Consider the following 15,112-nt stretch of genomic DNA (forward strand, 5'->3'; position numbering starts at 1 on the left):
TAACATTACTTGCTAAAACCTGCTGGTGGAGTATGCAGTGATAATTGACAAATGGGTGGTAGTTAGGATCATTCCTGCAAAAATGCAACACTGGCTACAAGCATGGCTGTGCACCATCAGTTGTGATACAAACCTGTTTCTTGATTTTTTTTATCATCACCCTTTGTTCTCTCTTTAAGGGCAAAAGGATGAAAAGATCATCTTTAGTTGTCATGTCTTTAAAAAACTTACATCTTGAAACAATCCTCTGAGCTGTGTCGCTCATGGTGACTGATTCACATTGAATTTCTGTTGCTGAAATTCCCTCCATCTACATTTTTAGGGTTACCATTGACCAGAAGCATAACTGGAGCAATAGTATGGATATACTATAGAGTAGCTTGGGAATTCTGTGACACGTAACTCACCTTCTGATTCTCCATACATGTGTCTGAAATCAGAAATATTGTGGAATACGCCCCATGTGCTTAGGTGAGTGCAGCTCCAACCATATTCACCATCCAAGACACTGTGACTCACTTGATAACACCCTATCCTCTCCAAGAAAACATTACTCCCTCCATTAGCAGTGCATTGTGGCAGTGGTGTGCACCATCTACAAGGTATACCAGAGCAACTTGCCAAGGTTTCATTAACGGTGCCTCCAAAACGCAAGACTTCAATCACTCAGAAAGACAAGAGCAGCAGACAGGACAGTGTTCCCTCCGAGTCACCCATCGCCCTGACTGAAAACCGTACTACTGTTTCTTCATCATTTCTGGGTCAAAATCCTACCTCACTGTATCATGGAGTAACTTCATCTCTTGATAATGTGGTGTAAGAAGGCTTGTCAGGGGAAATTAAGAATAGGCAATAATGCTGGCCTTGCCAGTGATGCCCACACCACTTGAATGTATTAAAAAGAAAGGGATGGACAGCAGGAATCCCACTCCTATAGAACATGTGATTATTTTATTATTAAAAATTTTTAAAAACATATTTATTTAAAGCCCTTTTTATACCTCACAATTAATTGTATTTCATTGATTTTTATAACAAAATAAAATAACCTGACTGGTTGGTCACCAATCACTGCAACATCTCAGTTCTAATTTCCTCCTATCTCCTCGACAAAACATCGGGCCTGGCTTCTTCTATCTTCCATGTCCTCTTAATTTTTTCCTTATATCTTTCCTTTCGTTTCCTCATGGTCTTTGAATGGAATTGCAACTTCGAACCAAAACCTGCTCCCAGTGAATTGTCACATGTTAGCCGGAAGAGCATCAAATAACTCAAATTTTAACATTCAGGAGTAATTTTCCCTCCTCTGTCTTCACCAGATGGAGGAGTGTATATTTTAATTTAATAAATGCCATTCAATAGAAATTCAGAATTTGATACAAATCTTATTTGAGAGGCTTTGTTTGAAATTTGCCCTACTGTGGTTGCTGCGTAGGCTTAACGGCACTATGACCTCTGATAGCACTAAGAACTCAGTCACTGCCCATCTAATTCCTGTGTACATTAATCTAACCTCAATCCTACCATCAAAGGATTAAGCAACAATTTAGTCTGATTTGCACTGAAATCATGGGGCAATCCATTCCAAACAGATTTGCACAGGTGGCTTGTAAATCCCATATAACCTGTCCATAAGGCACTCATGTCTTCGGATATTTTGCAACGTAAACTGATAACATTTCTGAAGGAAGTACTAGCAGCAGTGTGAGTGTACTTTGTGAGTCATTTCCTGTTAGACATAGATTCCAATCATTGCAATAGTTGGTGAAATAGATTTGCTCAAACAGAGACATAGTTATAGTTGTGATTTTTTTTTACATTTCTTTGTCAAGCTCCATGATTTGCTGTAATATTAGTTGAAGAGAACTGTTTACCTTTTCGAAAGTGCAATGCTTCGCATTAATACCAGACTTTTGTAGCTATTACAAGGGTTAGTTTGTTGAGCTGCAATCTTTAGTAAAAGTATGAAAAGAGGGTGTCGTTTAACACCATGGCTGCAATTATTACACAAGCTTGTTCCCATTATGAATGAGTTGTCATTTGTGTACTATTCAAGGTTGTTTGAAACAATTTGATGAATGCTTGGCTCAAAGCATGGTGCAACAGGGAGGATTTTAGATTCCTGGATTACTGGGTCTGTTTATGGGGAAGGTGTGACCTGTACAGGTGGGACAGACTGCACCTGAACAGAATGAGATGGATCAGTGCTGCAGGGAGGCGTTGAAACTAGATTTCGAAGGGAGGAGACACCAAATATGTATAGAGACACAGCATAATACAGGAAAGGAGCCAGGGCAAGAGTGAGTTCAATTTTGTTGAGATTCGATGATGTAAGGTAAGAGTGGGTGGCCTCTACTTTACTGCTAGGATTAGCAGAGTTGTTAGACAGCTGGTTTGCAATGTAGAGTGAGCCAAGAGTGTGGATTCACCAGCTGAGGTTACCCTTCTCAACTTCCCCCCTTGCCTGAGACATGGTGACTCTCAAGTTAAACCACCACCTGCCATCCCTGTCTGATGAGAGAGCAGCCCTATGGTCTGGTCAGATTCTGGTCACTTTACCTTACCTTTATTATAGGTAAGACAGATGAGTTAAGGGCCTGGATTGAAACATGAAACTGTGATATTGTTGCCATCACAGAGATGTGGTTGAAGAAGTGGCAGGACTCAATGTTCCAGGAAATAGAATCTTCCAGTAAGATGCGAAGGTGCAGAAGAGGAGGTGATATTGCAGTATTAATTAAGAAATCAGTTGCTACAGAAAAGGAAGGATGATATCTTGGAAGAATAGACAATAGACAATAGGTGCAGGAGTAGGCCATTCGGCCCTTCAAACCAGCGCCACGATTCATTATGATCATGGCTGATCATCCACAATCAGTATCCTGTTTCTGCCTTATCCCCATAACCCTTAATTCCACTATCTTTAAGAGCTCTATCCATCTCTTTCTTGAAAGTATCCAGAGACTTGCCCTCCACTGCCTTCTGGGGCAGAGCATTCCATATACCCACCACACTCTGGGTGAAGAAGTTTTTCCTCAACTCTGTTCTGAATGGCCTACCCCTTATTTTTAAACTGTGTCCTCTGGTCCTGGACTCACCCATCAGCGGAAACATGCTTCCTGCCTCCGGAGTGTCCAATCCCTTAATAATCTTATACGTCTCAATCAGATCCCCTCTCATCCTTCTAAACTCAAGTGTATACAAGCCCAGTCACTCCAATCTTTCAACATATGATGGTCCTGCCATTCTGGGAATTAACCTCATGAACCTACACTGCCCTCCCTCAGTAGCAAGAATGTCTTTCCTCAGATGTGGAAATCAAAACTGCACACAATACTCCAGGTGTGGTCTCACCAGGGCCCCGTACAGCTGCAAAAGGACCTCTTTACTCCTATACTCAATTCCTCTTGTTATGAAGGCCAGCATGCCATTAGCTTTCTTCACTGCCTTCTGTACCCGCATGCTTGCTTTCATTGACTGATGTACAGGAACCTACAAATGACACTTTGTGCACAGAGTTTAGTAATAAAAAGGGGCAGTCACATAACTGGGAGTGTTTAATAGACCTCCAAACCGGGGCAAGAGAGGAGCAGATATGCAAGCAGTACTCTGTGATATAACAATACTAGGTTAATTATATTAGGGGATTTTGAACACCCTCAATATTAATTGGAATAGTCAAAGTGCAAAATGTTATGGACCAGACCAAACTCCCGCAAAATATATTGAGAAGATATACTAGACCCTAGCTTTTTCTTATTTTAAAGTTAAGTGTAAGGCATTGCATTTCAGATGCAATTTGATTGGTCAACCTACTTGACTTTAAGTGAAACACACTTTATTTTTACATTACAATTAAAATACAGAAAAAATAAAAATAAACAAATAGAAGTGGCTTTACTGTAACTCTATTGAAATGCTTAATAAAATAGTATATATATTAACTACTAATGCACTGTTCCATTATGGTAACATGCCATAAACACACTCTTGGCAATGGCATATTCAGTAAAACTGACTGTTTTAAATGCAATTCTAATAGCAGAAAGACTGCCCCAGCTTTTTGCCGTGACAAACAGAGGAATAAGAGCTTTCACATCTAGCTTCAAGCAACTACTGAAAGTTAAAGCTGAAAATCTTGGTTCTGTGGGAGATTGACCCTACTCATTCGGGCTGCTTCTGTTGTTCCAACTTAAAAAAAGAACCCTAAGGCCTCACAAGCTGTTAGTTTTATTGGCTTTGAGCAGACTGCTTGACACCTCTGTCTCAACCTTTCCTCCTAAAAAAAACAGAATGAAATACACCTCTTAAAGCTATGGTATCATCTCAAAAGATTCAAAGTGGGGCAGATTTCTTATAATGAATTCAGGAAAACTCTTTATGTCAACATGTAAAAGGTCCAACAAGAGAGGCTGCAGTGCTGGACCTGATTCTGGGGAGCAGAGTCAGACAGGTGGTTGGGTGAGGGCAGTATGGGACAATTTTGGGAATAACAACCATTATACAGTATGATTTAAGTTTGTTGTGGAAATGAAATAGGATGGCCTGCAAAAAAGAATGGTTTTCAATTGGGAAGGCAGGATCTGGTCAAAATAGACTCTGAACAGCTACGTGCGTACCGTTCGACAATAGAACATTTGGGGCTGTTCAGAAAGGAAATGGGGAGCGTACCGATGCAATATGTTCCCTTTAGGTGAAAGGCAGGAGCAACAGGCCCAGAGAACTTCCGTTGCCTAGGAATGTTCAGGACTGGATATGAAGGGAAAGAGAGACTTCTAGCATTTGCAAAGGGAAGAAATCAATTGAAACCCTAGTAGAGTTTAGAAAGTCCTGGGGAACTTAAAAAAAGCAATTAGGAGAACAAAGTGGTGCATTAAAACACTGACAGGTAAAATTAGGGAGAATTGCAAGATAATCTGTAACTATATGAAAGGGAAGAGGGTAATTAGGGAAAGAGTAGGGCATATTAGGGACCAAAAGGGCAATCTGTGTATGGAGCAGGAGGACGTTGGTAGAATGTTAATTGAGTGCTTCACTTTCAATAGAAGCATTGAATCCTTATGTGTGGAACCAGTGCAATTGGCTCATCAAATCCACACTGACCCTCTGAAGAGCATGCCACCCAGACCTAGCACCTATCCTATACCTCTGTATTTACATGGCTAATTTACCTCATATGCACATCCCAGAACACTATGGGGCAATATAACATGGCCAGTTCACCTAACTGGCACATCTTTGGACCATGGGAGAGAACTGGAGCACTCAGAAGAAACCAGCACAGACACGGGGAGAATGTGCAAATAACACACAGACAGTCACCTGAGGGTGGAATCGAACCTGGGTCCCAGGTGCTGTGACACAGTAGTGCCCACCACTGAGTCATTGTGCTGCCCATTTCTGTCTCCATTCAGGAGAAGATTGCTGTAGGTACAGAATTTGAGGAGAGTGACTATCAGGTTTCTGAGCAGATTAACATAGTGACTGAGAAGCCAATGGAAATTTTAGTAAGCTTAAAAGTAGTCAGATCCCCAAGTCCAGATGAGTTGTATCCCAGGCTGCTGTGGGAGACAAAGGAGGAAATTTCAGGAGCTTTGACCTCAATTTTAATTGCCTGTCTGGCCACAGGAGAGGTGCCAGAAGACTGGAGGACATCTATTGTGGTTCTGTGTTTCAAAAAGGGGGTAGTAATAAATGAAGGTACTACAGACCAGTGAGACTCATCAGTGGTAGGGAAACTATTGGAGAAAATTCTGAAGGAGAGGATCTATCTCCACTTATAGAGGCTGGGTTTGTTCAGGCATAGTCAGCCTGTTAGAAGAAGGTCATACTAAGAAACTTGATTGAATTTTTTGAAGAGTTGATCAGGTGTGTTGCTAAGGGTAGTGCAGTTGATGCAGTTTATATGGATTTCAGCAAAGCCTGTGACAAGATCCCACATGGGAGACTGATTAAAAAAGGTAAAAGCACATGGAATTCAGGGTAACTTGGCAAGATGGACCCAAAATTGGCTTAGGGTTAGGAGTCAGAGCTCGTGCGTGTATGAAAAAAGCTGCCAGAGGATGTGGTGGAGGCTGGTACAATCACAACATTTAAAAGGCACCTGGATGGAGATACAAATAGGATGGGTTTAGAGGGATATGGGCCAAATGCTGGTAAATGGGACCAGATTAATTCAGGATATTTGATCAGCATGGATGAGTTGGACTATAGGATCAATTTCCATGCTATACAACTCTATATTAGAAGACTATTTGTGTGATTGGAGCCCTGTGTGCACTAGTGTACCATAGGGACGAGTGCTGGATCTTTGAATACATAAGTCATAACTTATACAAACAATATAAATAAGAATTTGGGGTGAGTGTGATGAGTAAGTTCAAAGAAGACATGAAAATTGGCTGAGTGGTTAATAGTGAGGAAGAAGATCATCGGTTACTGAATAATATGGATGAGTTGGTCACATGGACAGATGGAATTTAAATCTGAACATTGTGAGGTGATGCACTTTGGAAGAAGTAACAGTGCAATGGAGTACTCAACGAATTGTAGGACACTAGGAAGGAACAGATGGTCTTGGTGTGCCTGTCTGAAGACATCTGAAGGTGGCATACAGATTAATAGGGTTCTAAGAAATGGGACACTTGTCTTTCTCGGTCATGGATTAGATTATAAAAGCAGGGAGGTTATATTTGAGGTCTTCAAGAATTTGGTTAGGCCGTAGCTGGAGTAGTGTGTGCAGTTCAGGTCACTACAGCATAGGAACGATATAATCACACAGGTGCAGAAGAGATTCACCAGGGGTGTTGCCTAGCATGCAGCATTTTAGCTATGAAGAGAGGATGTATAGGCTCACGTTGTTTACTTTGGAGCAAAGAAGGTTGGGGGGCGGGGGACGGAAACCCAACTGAGATATATAAGACTTTAAGGAACGTGGACAGGAAGCAGCAGTTCCCTTTAGTTAAGGGTTAGTAATGAGGGGGCATAATTTAAAGGTGAAACAGAGGAGGTTTAGAGGGGATTCGAGGAAATTTTTTTTCACCCAGAGAGTTGGAAGAATCTGTGATACATTATTTGGGAGAGTAGTAAAGAACGAAACTTCACAAGCTATAAAAATTATGTGGCTGAACATTTGAAATGTAACAACATTCAAGACCTTGGACCAAGTGCTGGACAGTGAGATTACTGTAGATAGGTCAGTACAGACTGAATGGGCTGAATAGCCTCTTCTGTGCTGTGAAAGATTCCATGTAAAAGAAGAGTTGTACCAGAAGCACCAACTGACAGTCGAAGCACCACAGATTATGAATGAGATGTGTTAATAGTATTTTACCTTAGTAACTATCCTTGAGATATATGTCTTGCTAGAAAAGCTGGTATTTATTGCACATCCCTCATTGTCCTTGGGAAGATGGTTTTGAACTTTTGTCTTGAAACTGTGCAGTCACCTGCATAGTGCTGTTAAATAGGGAGTGACGGGATTTTGAGGTGTTGATGTATGTTCAAGTTGGAGTGGTATATAATTACAGGGGCTAATGTTTCCAAGGGGCTGCTGGCCCAGACCTTCGCAGTGGAAGAGGTTGTGAGATTGGAAGCTGCTGTTGAAGGGCCATTAGCAAATAGCGACCTTAATTTATGTTAGAATCTGATTATTAAGTGCTACCCCTAAAATAATTCAGACATTTTCTGAATTAAATCTACTGTTCTGTGATCATCAGGATATTGAAGATGAAAGGATGGAAATGCAGAAGCAGGAGGAACTCACTGCAGAAGAAAAGCGAAAGATTGAACGGAAACTGAAGAAAGAACGCAAAAAGAAAGATAAGCAGCTGCTAAGGGAAGCTGGTGTATTAGTAGAAAAAGTGAAACCTCAGGAGCCATCAGCATCCGACCTTGCACTTGAATATCTGACAAGGTAACAGATAAAATTCTCCTTTATTTTGACAGCCATTTAATCAGGTGAATTTTTGCCAACTGTACTCAGTCTCTTGTGTTACTACTGATAACATTAGCGATCCTTCCCCAGCATGAACTTCATTTTATAAACTCACATGTTGTGAAGTGAAACTAACAACATTTCTGTAGAAAATCAGAAATTCAATATTCACAGTGTGATTTGTGTGTTATTTTTTATTTTAGCATGGCTAGGGAAGTCATTATAGCCTGATGTTGAGGTTAACAATCCATTAAGGAACTATGCTCCCATTCTGAGTAATGAAAATCCACATTTTGACTGAACTCGCAGCATCCTATGGTTGATTGTATGATAGAATCAGCAGTTTTTCAAACAAGGCTAACTGGGACTAGGGATGTCATTCACTATATCACCGCTTTCCCAGGAGATTTTGCTGTTTGTCAATGTATGAATCTAGTTGGTATTTCTGTTTTTCTGCATGTAACCACAAGAAAGAAAGAACTTGTTACTCTGCACCTTTCACAGCCTCAGGGGATATCGAAGCACTTCAGAAATATCTCATTGTTGTAAGGCAGGAAACATGTGGCAGTCAAGTTTCTGTGCAGCAATCTCCTGCACACAGCAATAAGATAATCTGTTTTGGTGATTTTGGTCGAGGGAGAATTGAGAGTTCTGCCACTGAACCAATGGCAACACCTAACAATTGCATAAAAGGCTCACCCCCACTGTTCTCTGTTGCTGTGTTCATGCTCAGCTTGTGTTGCACCAACAAGATGAACACTTGCTGGTTTAATCTCCGAATCGTACAGCAATGAGCTGATTATATCCTGCGTGGTCTAATTAGTATCCATTAGGGCGGCATGGTGGCACAGTGCTTGGGATTCAGATTCCATTCCAGCCTTGGGTGACTGCCTGTGTGGAGTTTGCATGTTTTCCTCATTTCTGTGTGGGTTTCTGCAGGGTACTCTAGTTTCTTCTAACAGTCCAAAGATGTGCAGATTAGGTGGATTGGCCATGCTAAATTGCCAGTAGGGTCCCAGTAGGCAGACGCAGGCTAGATGGGTTTGCCATGGTAAATGCGGGGTTACGGGTTTAGGGTGGGTCTAATGAGATGCTATTTGGAGACTTGGAGCAGACCATATGGGCCAAATGGCTTCTATCTGCACTGTAAGGTTTCTATAATTTTATTGAGCTGTTTTTCAGTACATTGACCCACGTTGAAAGTGTCCAGTCTCATTCTTAAAATATACTGACTCTACTTCAACAAGTGCTTCATTGGCTATGAGGCCATGAAAGGCTGTATCCAAATAGAAGTTTTAATTTCTATGGTACTGAGCCAAGCGCACACATTCAGAGGGAAAAGGATGAGAGAATTCTCTAAGTGGAAACAAAGGATGTACTTTTTAAAAGAAAACCTGTTTCCAGGCTACGCATACAAACAAAAACTGTGGCAGGATTAAGTCAGGATGTTGATTAAATTTATTACAGTCTCCAAATAAATCACCAAAGGGTTTACTTTACTTTTGAAATAAATTTGCTGCTTATAAACTTGGGAGATTTGTGACTGGTTTGTTCCCAGAGAGGCTGCGCTAATTTCATTATAAATCTCACATCACAGACAGGCAGCCTGTTTTCCAAGCTTTCAACATGCAGTAACACAGCACATTCTTGTAGCTTGTCAAACTTCACTGCTTTTTCATTGGCATGCTTATCATTTAATTTGGAATATAAATATTTACATGCACTTTGGATTTCAAATGTCCACATAAAAGAGGTGTATTCATATTGTCCTATAAGTGTCCTGGCCAGTGTTCGAATAAAAGCAAAATACTGCACATGCTGGCATTCTGAAGCAAGCACAGAGAATGCTGGAGAAACTCAGTGGATCAGGCACCATCTGTGAAGAGAAGTAGTGTTAATGATTCAGGTTGGTGCCCTTTCATCAGAATACTGAGCAAGTTGGCTGCTGAGGTTCAAAGTCAGCATGTAACATGCAGGTAGTGAGTATACCAGGCACTCATTGGAGCTATACTGCATGAGGTTGTCAATGCAGGAAGGAATTAATGCTCAATGTTCTGTTGCCTTACAGTCCTAATAGATTTTTCATTGCAGAAGTGATGTGGACTTGATATCTGGTATCATGGAACATGTTTTAAACCTGCAAGAGATAGTAGGAACTGCCAATGCTGGAGTATGAGATAACAAGGTGTGGAACTGGAAGAATACAGCAGGTCAAGCAGCATCAGAGAAGCACGAAAGCTGACTTCCCTGCTCCTCTGATGTTGCCTGGCCTGCTGTGTCCATCCAGCTCCACACCTTGTTATGTCTATTTTAAACCTTCAATCTGTCCCCAGGTTCAATTTTGATATCAGAAATATATCAGAAGAAGGGTTCAGGTGCAAACTGTCAGCTTTCCTGCTTCTCTAATGCTGTCTGGCTTGCTGTGTTCATCCAGCTCCAAACCAGGTTATCTCTATTTTAAACCTGCAATTTGTCCTCAGGTTCAATTTCTGATATCAGAAATATACTTATAATACTTTAAATGAAAGATCCATGGACTTCCCCCATAGAAGAAATCCCCTGACTATTATTGACCAAACCTCCAGGCTGACCTTGGCCCATCCTCAGATTGACTTGGCATTAACAGCCCCTACTGAGCATGGCCAATCCCCTGGGATTGATGTCTACATTTCCTCCTAACTCACTTAACTAGAATCCCTCGACTGGTTGTCCTTGAGCTGTGGGAATGACCGACGCCCAATCCCTGGACGCTGGTATGATCAAGCACCCGACTGACTTTGGTTAATCCTACTGGAACTGGACACACCTTTTAACTGACTGTAGCTGCTTTTCACCCCTTAAAGGACCCTTCCTCTTTGACTTTCACACATGACCATTTGATTGAAGTATGTGCAGTCTATTTGCCATGTAAACTCATGGCCGAAGAGGCTGAAGTCAGTGAGTGGATGTTAAGAAAGCAATCTTGGAATAGACATATATTGGTAGCTTCTCTATTTAGCATAAGTTGAGTGAACAGAAAATAAGCTATGAGCAAAAGAAGTGTCCTGTGCAGATACAGGAGATGTATGTTTGTCTCTGCATGCAAAGCAGCCTGACAACAGCATGCTGAGCCCCAACGTGAAGCATTAAAGGGCTGAAATGGTGTCGAGAGTTGGTCTGAGAATAGCCAAAATGGTGTTGGGAGGCTGGTTGTTTGCCGATGCCGAATTGCATGAACATCGTTTCAAGCAGGATGGTGTCGTGTATGTGGCTGATGGTGGCCAAGCCGAGCATCTGGTGACTGCAGCCATGAGGTTCCTGCTCTGGCTTTCATGTTGGAGTTAGTGCCATTTAGTTTTTCAGGTAAGGATAGGAGAATTGGAAGTGGTATAAAAATAAGGTGAGCTGTGTCATTAATACGATGCAAATGAACGAAAATGAGATAGTCACCACTTAATGGTGGGATATGCGAGTTACAAACTAAGAATTGAGGGGAAAATCGCAAAAAGTTTCATGAGATTCTGACTTTTTTTCATTTCCACCGCTTTTTTCCAACTTATTTTTATTTCACAACCCATGTCAGGGAGGGGAAATTTCTGCTCTATCTATTTTCTCAAATTGCTATTTGGAGGAGCTTGATATGTACACATGCGCTGTTTACCTGCATTACAACAGTGACTAACATCAAAGTGTGCCTCTTTGGCTATAAAGCATTTTGAAACATCCTGATATTGCGAAAGCAAATAAGTCTTCCCTACTTTAAAAAAAATACTGGCAACATTTTCCAAGTTATTTTTCCTACCTTTTAATGAGTATAACTATTGTTTGAAGGTGGTCCAAGAAACACAAGGATTGGAGATTTCAGAAGACAAGGCAGACCTGGCTGTTAAAGCATATATATGATTATCATAAGGTAAGATGTCAACATTGGAAAAATTTGAACAAAATCTTACTTTCAGATTGTGCCAACTGTGGACTCAAAGTCGAGACAATGCCAACAAAATAGCTGTCATAGAATATTAATATGCACTTAAATACTGAAATTGGATTTTGGTCAAATGATCATTTCAGAGAAGTCTTTAATTTTTCAATTTCATGACAGCTTTACTTCCAGAATCCTAATAGAATCATGTGTCTTTATTGTGATGCTAATGCTATTGGTAAATGACAGTAATCTCTTCTCTGTGACTGATGGATGTTGATTTTTTGAAATAAAACTCTACACACAAAAATCAAAAATAGAACAGCTTAAGCCACCAAAAATAGTAAGCTGTGTCATTAAGTAGGGTTTTCTCCTATATGATTAAATGGTTACATTTGCTCATTTCTCTCCAAATTCCACTCCCTTTAAATATTGAAATGAGCTTTTTTGATCAGGTCAGCTGGATGCTGCAAACTTCAGCCACTTTCAGAGGTACAACCAATTCCATTAGCTGCATTTGTTTTTTATGTGATATCTTGGTCGAGACAGTCAAAGCCATCATAACATGGTTATAGCACAAAAGGAGCCCATTCAGTTCATGGTGTTTGTGCTGGCCCCCTGCAAAGCTTTCCCTTTTAGGTATTAATCCAGGTCACTTTTGAAAGCTTTAATTGACCCTGCATTCATGACCCTTTTGCAAATCCTATGCACTCAACATATGGGCAAGTTTTACACATTTTGTCAGTGCTTCTTTGGCAATAATCTTAAATCTGTGCCCTATCATTCACATTCCTTCCACCAGTAGGAATAATTTTTCCCTGTCTACTTAGGAGAAGAGAAGTTTGAGAGGCGATTTCACAAAGAGAACCGTCCCAGCTTCTCAGTCTTTCCACATAACTGAAGTTCCTTATTCCTGGAATCATTCTTACGAATCTTGTCTGCACCCTCTCTAAGGCCTTCACACCCTAAAATGTGGTGCCTGGGACTGGTTGCATTATTCCTTATGAGGCCAATCCAGTGTTTCATTTGGTTCACCATAACTAACTTGCTTTGGTGCTCCATGCCCCTACTAGTAAAGCATGGAATGCATTTGCTTGATTAACAGCCCCAGGCAACTTGTTGGCTCACCTTCTTATATACGCCCCAGTCTCTGTTCTCCTGTGCCCCTTTTAGTATTGTATCCGTATTTTGTATGGCCACTCTTAAGTTTTTCCTACCAAAATCACTAAAACAGTTTCACTGATCTTACAGAAAATTCTTTTGGTTCCTTTGTTTTAACGGATTTGTAATATGCTGACCTACATTATATTAAATATCATTATTTTGATGGTGTTGTGAACAAGATACGCTGGCATGTTGAGGCTTATTTGCGTGGTCAGGATGACTCCCTGAATTGATCCTAGCATGGGACAATAGTACTCATGCCTTTAACTATTCACCTGATTGCCAACAGCAGGGCAATATTAAAATAGTTGCAATACACCTCCCACAACTAGGACCAGACAAGGTCAAAATCTGTGCTGTCCCAATCAGAAACCGGCAAAGAATAATAGCAAAAGAATTTGGATTTGGAGATTACAAGGCACTATTTGAAGAAAGCTTGGTCTTTTCTCCCCAGATATCAAAACCAGTCTTTACAAACGGCAGCCAACTCCTCCATAGGGAAGAGGCACATGATCAGGTCATTACTTGTTGGACCTTGCTGTGTATGAATTGGCTAATATCTTTCAAAGGTGCTTCAGAAGTACTTCATTGGCTGTTAAAATGCTCTTGGGGAGTTCAGGATTCTGAAAGGCACAATCTGGATGCAGGTTCATCCTTGCTGGTGCTAGTTTGTTGTTCTTGACACCGCCGTTCTGGAGTTTGAGTCTGGAGTTTCTAATAATCAGCATGTCCAAAGGGTACAACTGTAGATCACTGATAGAGAACCGAGGTCTGTTGGAGTTGGTTTCAATGATTGTTAGAAACATAGAAAATGGGAGCAGGAGTATACCATTCCACCCTTTGAGCCTACCCTGCCATTCAGTATGATCATGGCTAATCATCTGACTCAATTGTCAGTTCTCCCCAAATCCCTTAATCTTTAGTCCGAGTGCTATTTCTAACTCCTTCTTGAAATCATACAATGTTTTGGCATCAACTGCTTTCTGTCGAAGTGACTTCTACAGGCTTAGCACTGTCTGGCTGAAGGAATTTCTCCTCATCTGAGTGCTAAATGGTTTACCCTATATTGTTAGACTGTGACCCTGGTTCTGGACTTTGCGGTTCCCCCATTGAGTACATCTTTCCTGCATCTACCCTGCCTGTTGGAATTTTATGGGTTTCTCTGCGATCTCCCCCCTGTTCTTGTGAACAGCATTGAATATTAATCGTAACTGATAGGAAAACAAAGATGAAGAGAAATTGCACTTAGAGCTTCAACGCTTAACTATTATGAATTCCCACAATCTTACAATGGCCCAGCAATAATGCTAGTTAACTCATAAGATTTTAAAAGTAGGATCATTTCCATTTGTACCATGGTATTTTAACACGTTGATTATCAACCAGGTGATCTGACTAGTAATGTTGCTTGATAATTTTGGAAAATGTAGATGAGAAGCGCGGCATAATGAAGGAGCTACACTCTATCATTGATTTGATTTAGGAAAGTTCTGACAGGAAGCTCTGTTTTATAGTGCTGAGCTACTTATTGTTTTCTGCTTTGATGTAGATCTCTGACAAGCATTTCACTATGTTGCTGAAGTATCTAAATGGGCTGAAGGGCAATGCTCGAGAGGTAACCATTCAGAAAGCTGAGGCTCTGATGAAGGAATTTGAAACTACAGGTAAATACTTTACATGATCTACCTCTGACGTTGCTGTAGATTTTTAATTACTCTTTCCATGAGATGCTTGTCTGTCAGAGATGGCTGAGGAACTCAGGACTGAGGAGTCTTCTTAACAGTTATGGACCAAACCATGTTGGCACTTTACTGATCAATTCCTCTGATTCAGTTAGTTAGTGACTGGTAAGTCTGTGCAGGCAAGAGGTGGGAATGTTCTCAGAGGGCAATTGATCTCTGTTAGAGTTCAATCCTAGGAAAGGCCAAAGATAAAAAGCTTGGTGGAGGTGTAGGGGATCGGGGGCATGGGAGTCGGGAGATCAGAAGTGTTGGTGGAGAAGGGTTGTCAGTGTTGAGACTTCATGGGTGAGATTGGTGGAGGATCCTCCTGCCACCCATCCGGTGTTCTTAGGCAGGTATATTGGATGCAGGAGATGGGTGTAAAAGTAT

At 41.0% G+C, this 15,112-nt stretch overlaps 1 protein-coding gene across 2 annotated transcripts in view; it reads left to right on the forward strand.

Annotated features, from left to right (window-relative positions):
* LOC125462293 (uncharacterized protein C7orf50 homolog) overlaps positions 1-15,112 on the forward strand; it is a 335,367-nt gene that overhangs the window by 314,027 nt on the left and 6,228 nt on the right. For both annotated transcript variants that reach the window (XM_059653927.1, XM_048552165.2), the window contains 3 exons: positions 7,719-7,915; positions 11,747-11,828; positions 14,551-14,665. In XM_059653927.1, the coding sequence (XP_059509910.1) occupies positions 7,719-7,915; positions 11,747-11,828; positions 14,551-14,665 (394 nt within the window). The remainder of the gene's footprint in view (positions 1-7,718; positions 7,916-11,746; positions 11,829-14,550; positions 14,666-15,112) is intronic.

This window comes from Stegostoma tigrinum, chromosome 23 (genome assembly GCF_030684315.1).
Source record: "Stegostoma tigrinum isolate sSteTig4 chromosome 23, sSteTig4.hap1, whole genome shotgun sequence".
Classification (NCBI taxonomy): Eukaryota; Metazoa; Chordata; class Chondrichthyes; order Orectolobiformes; family Stegostomatidae; genus Stegostoma; species Stegostoma tigrinum.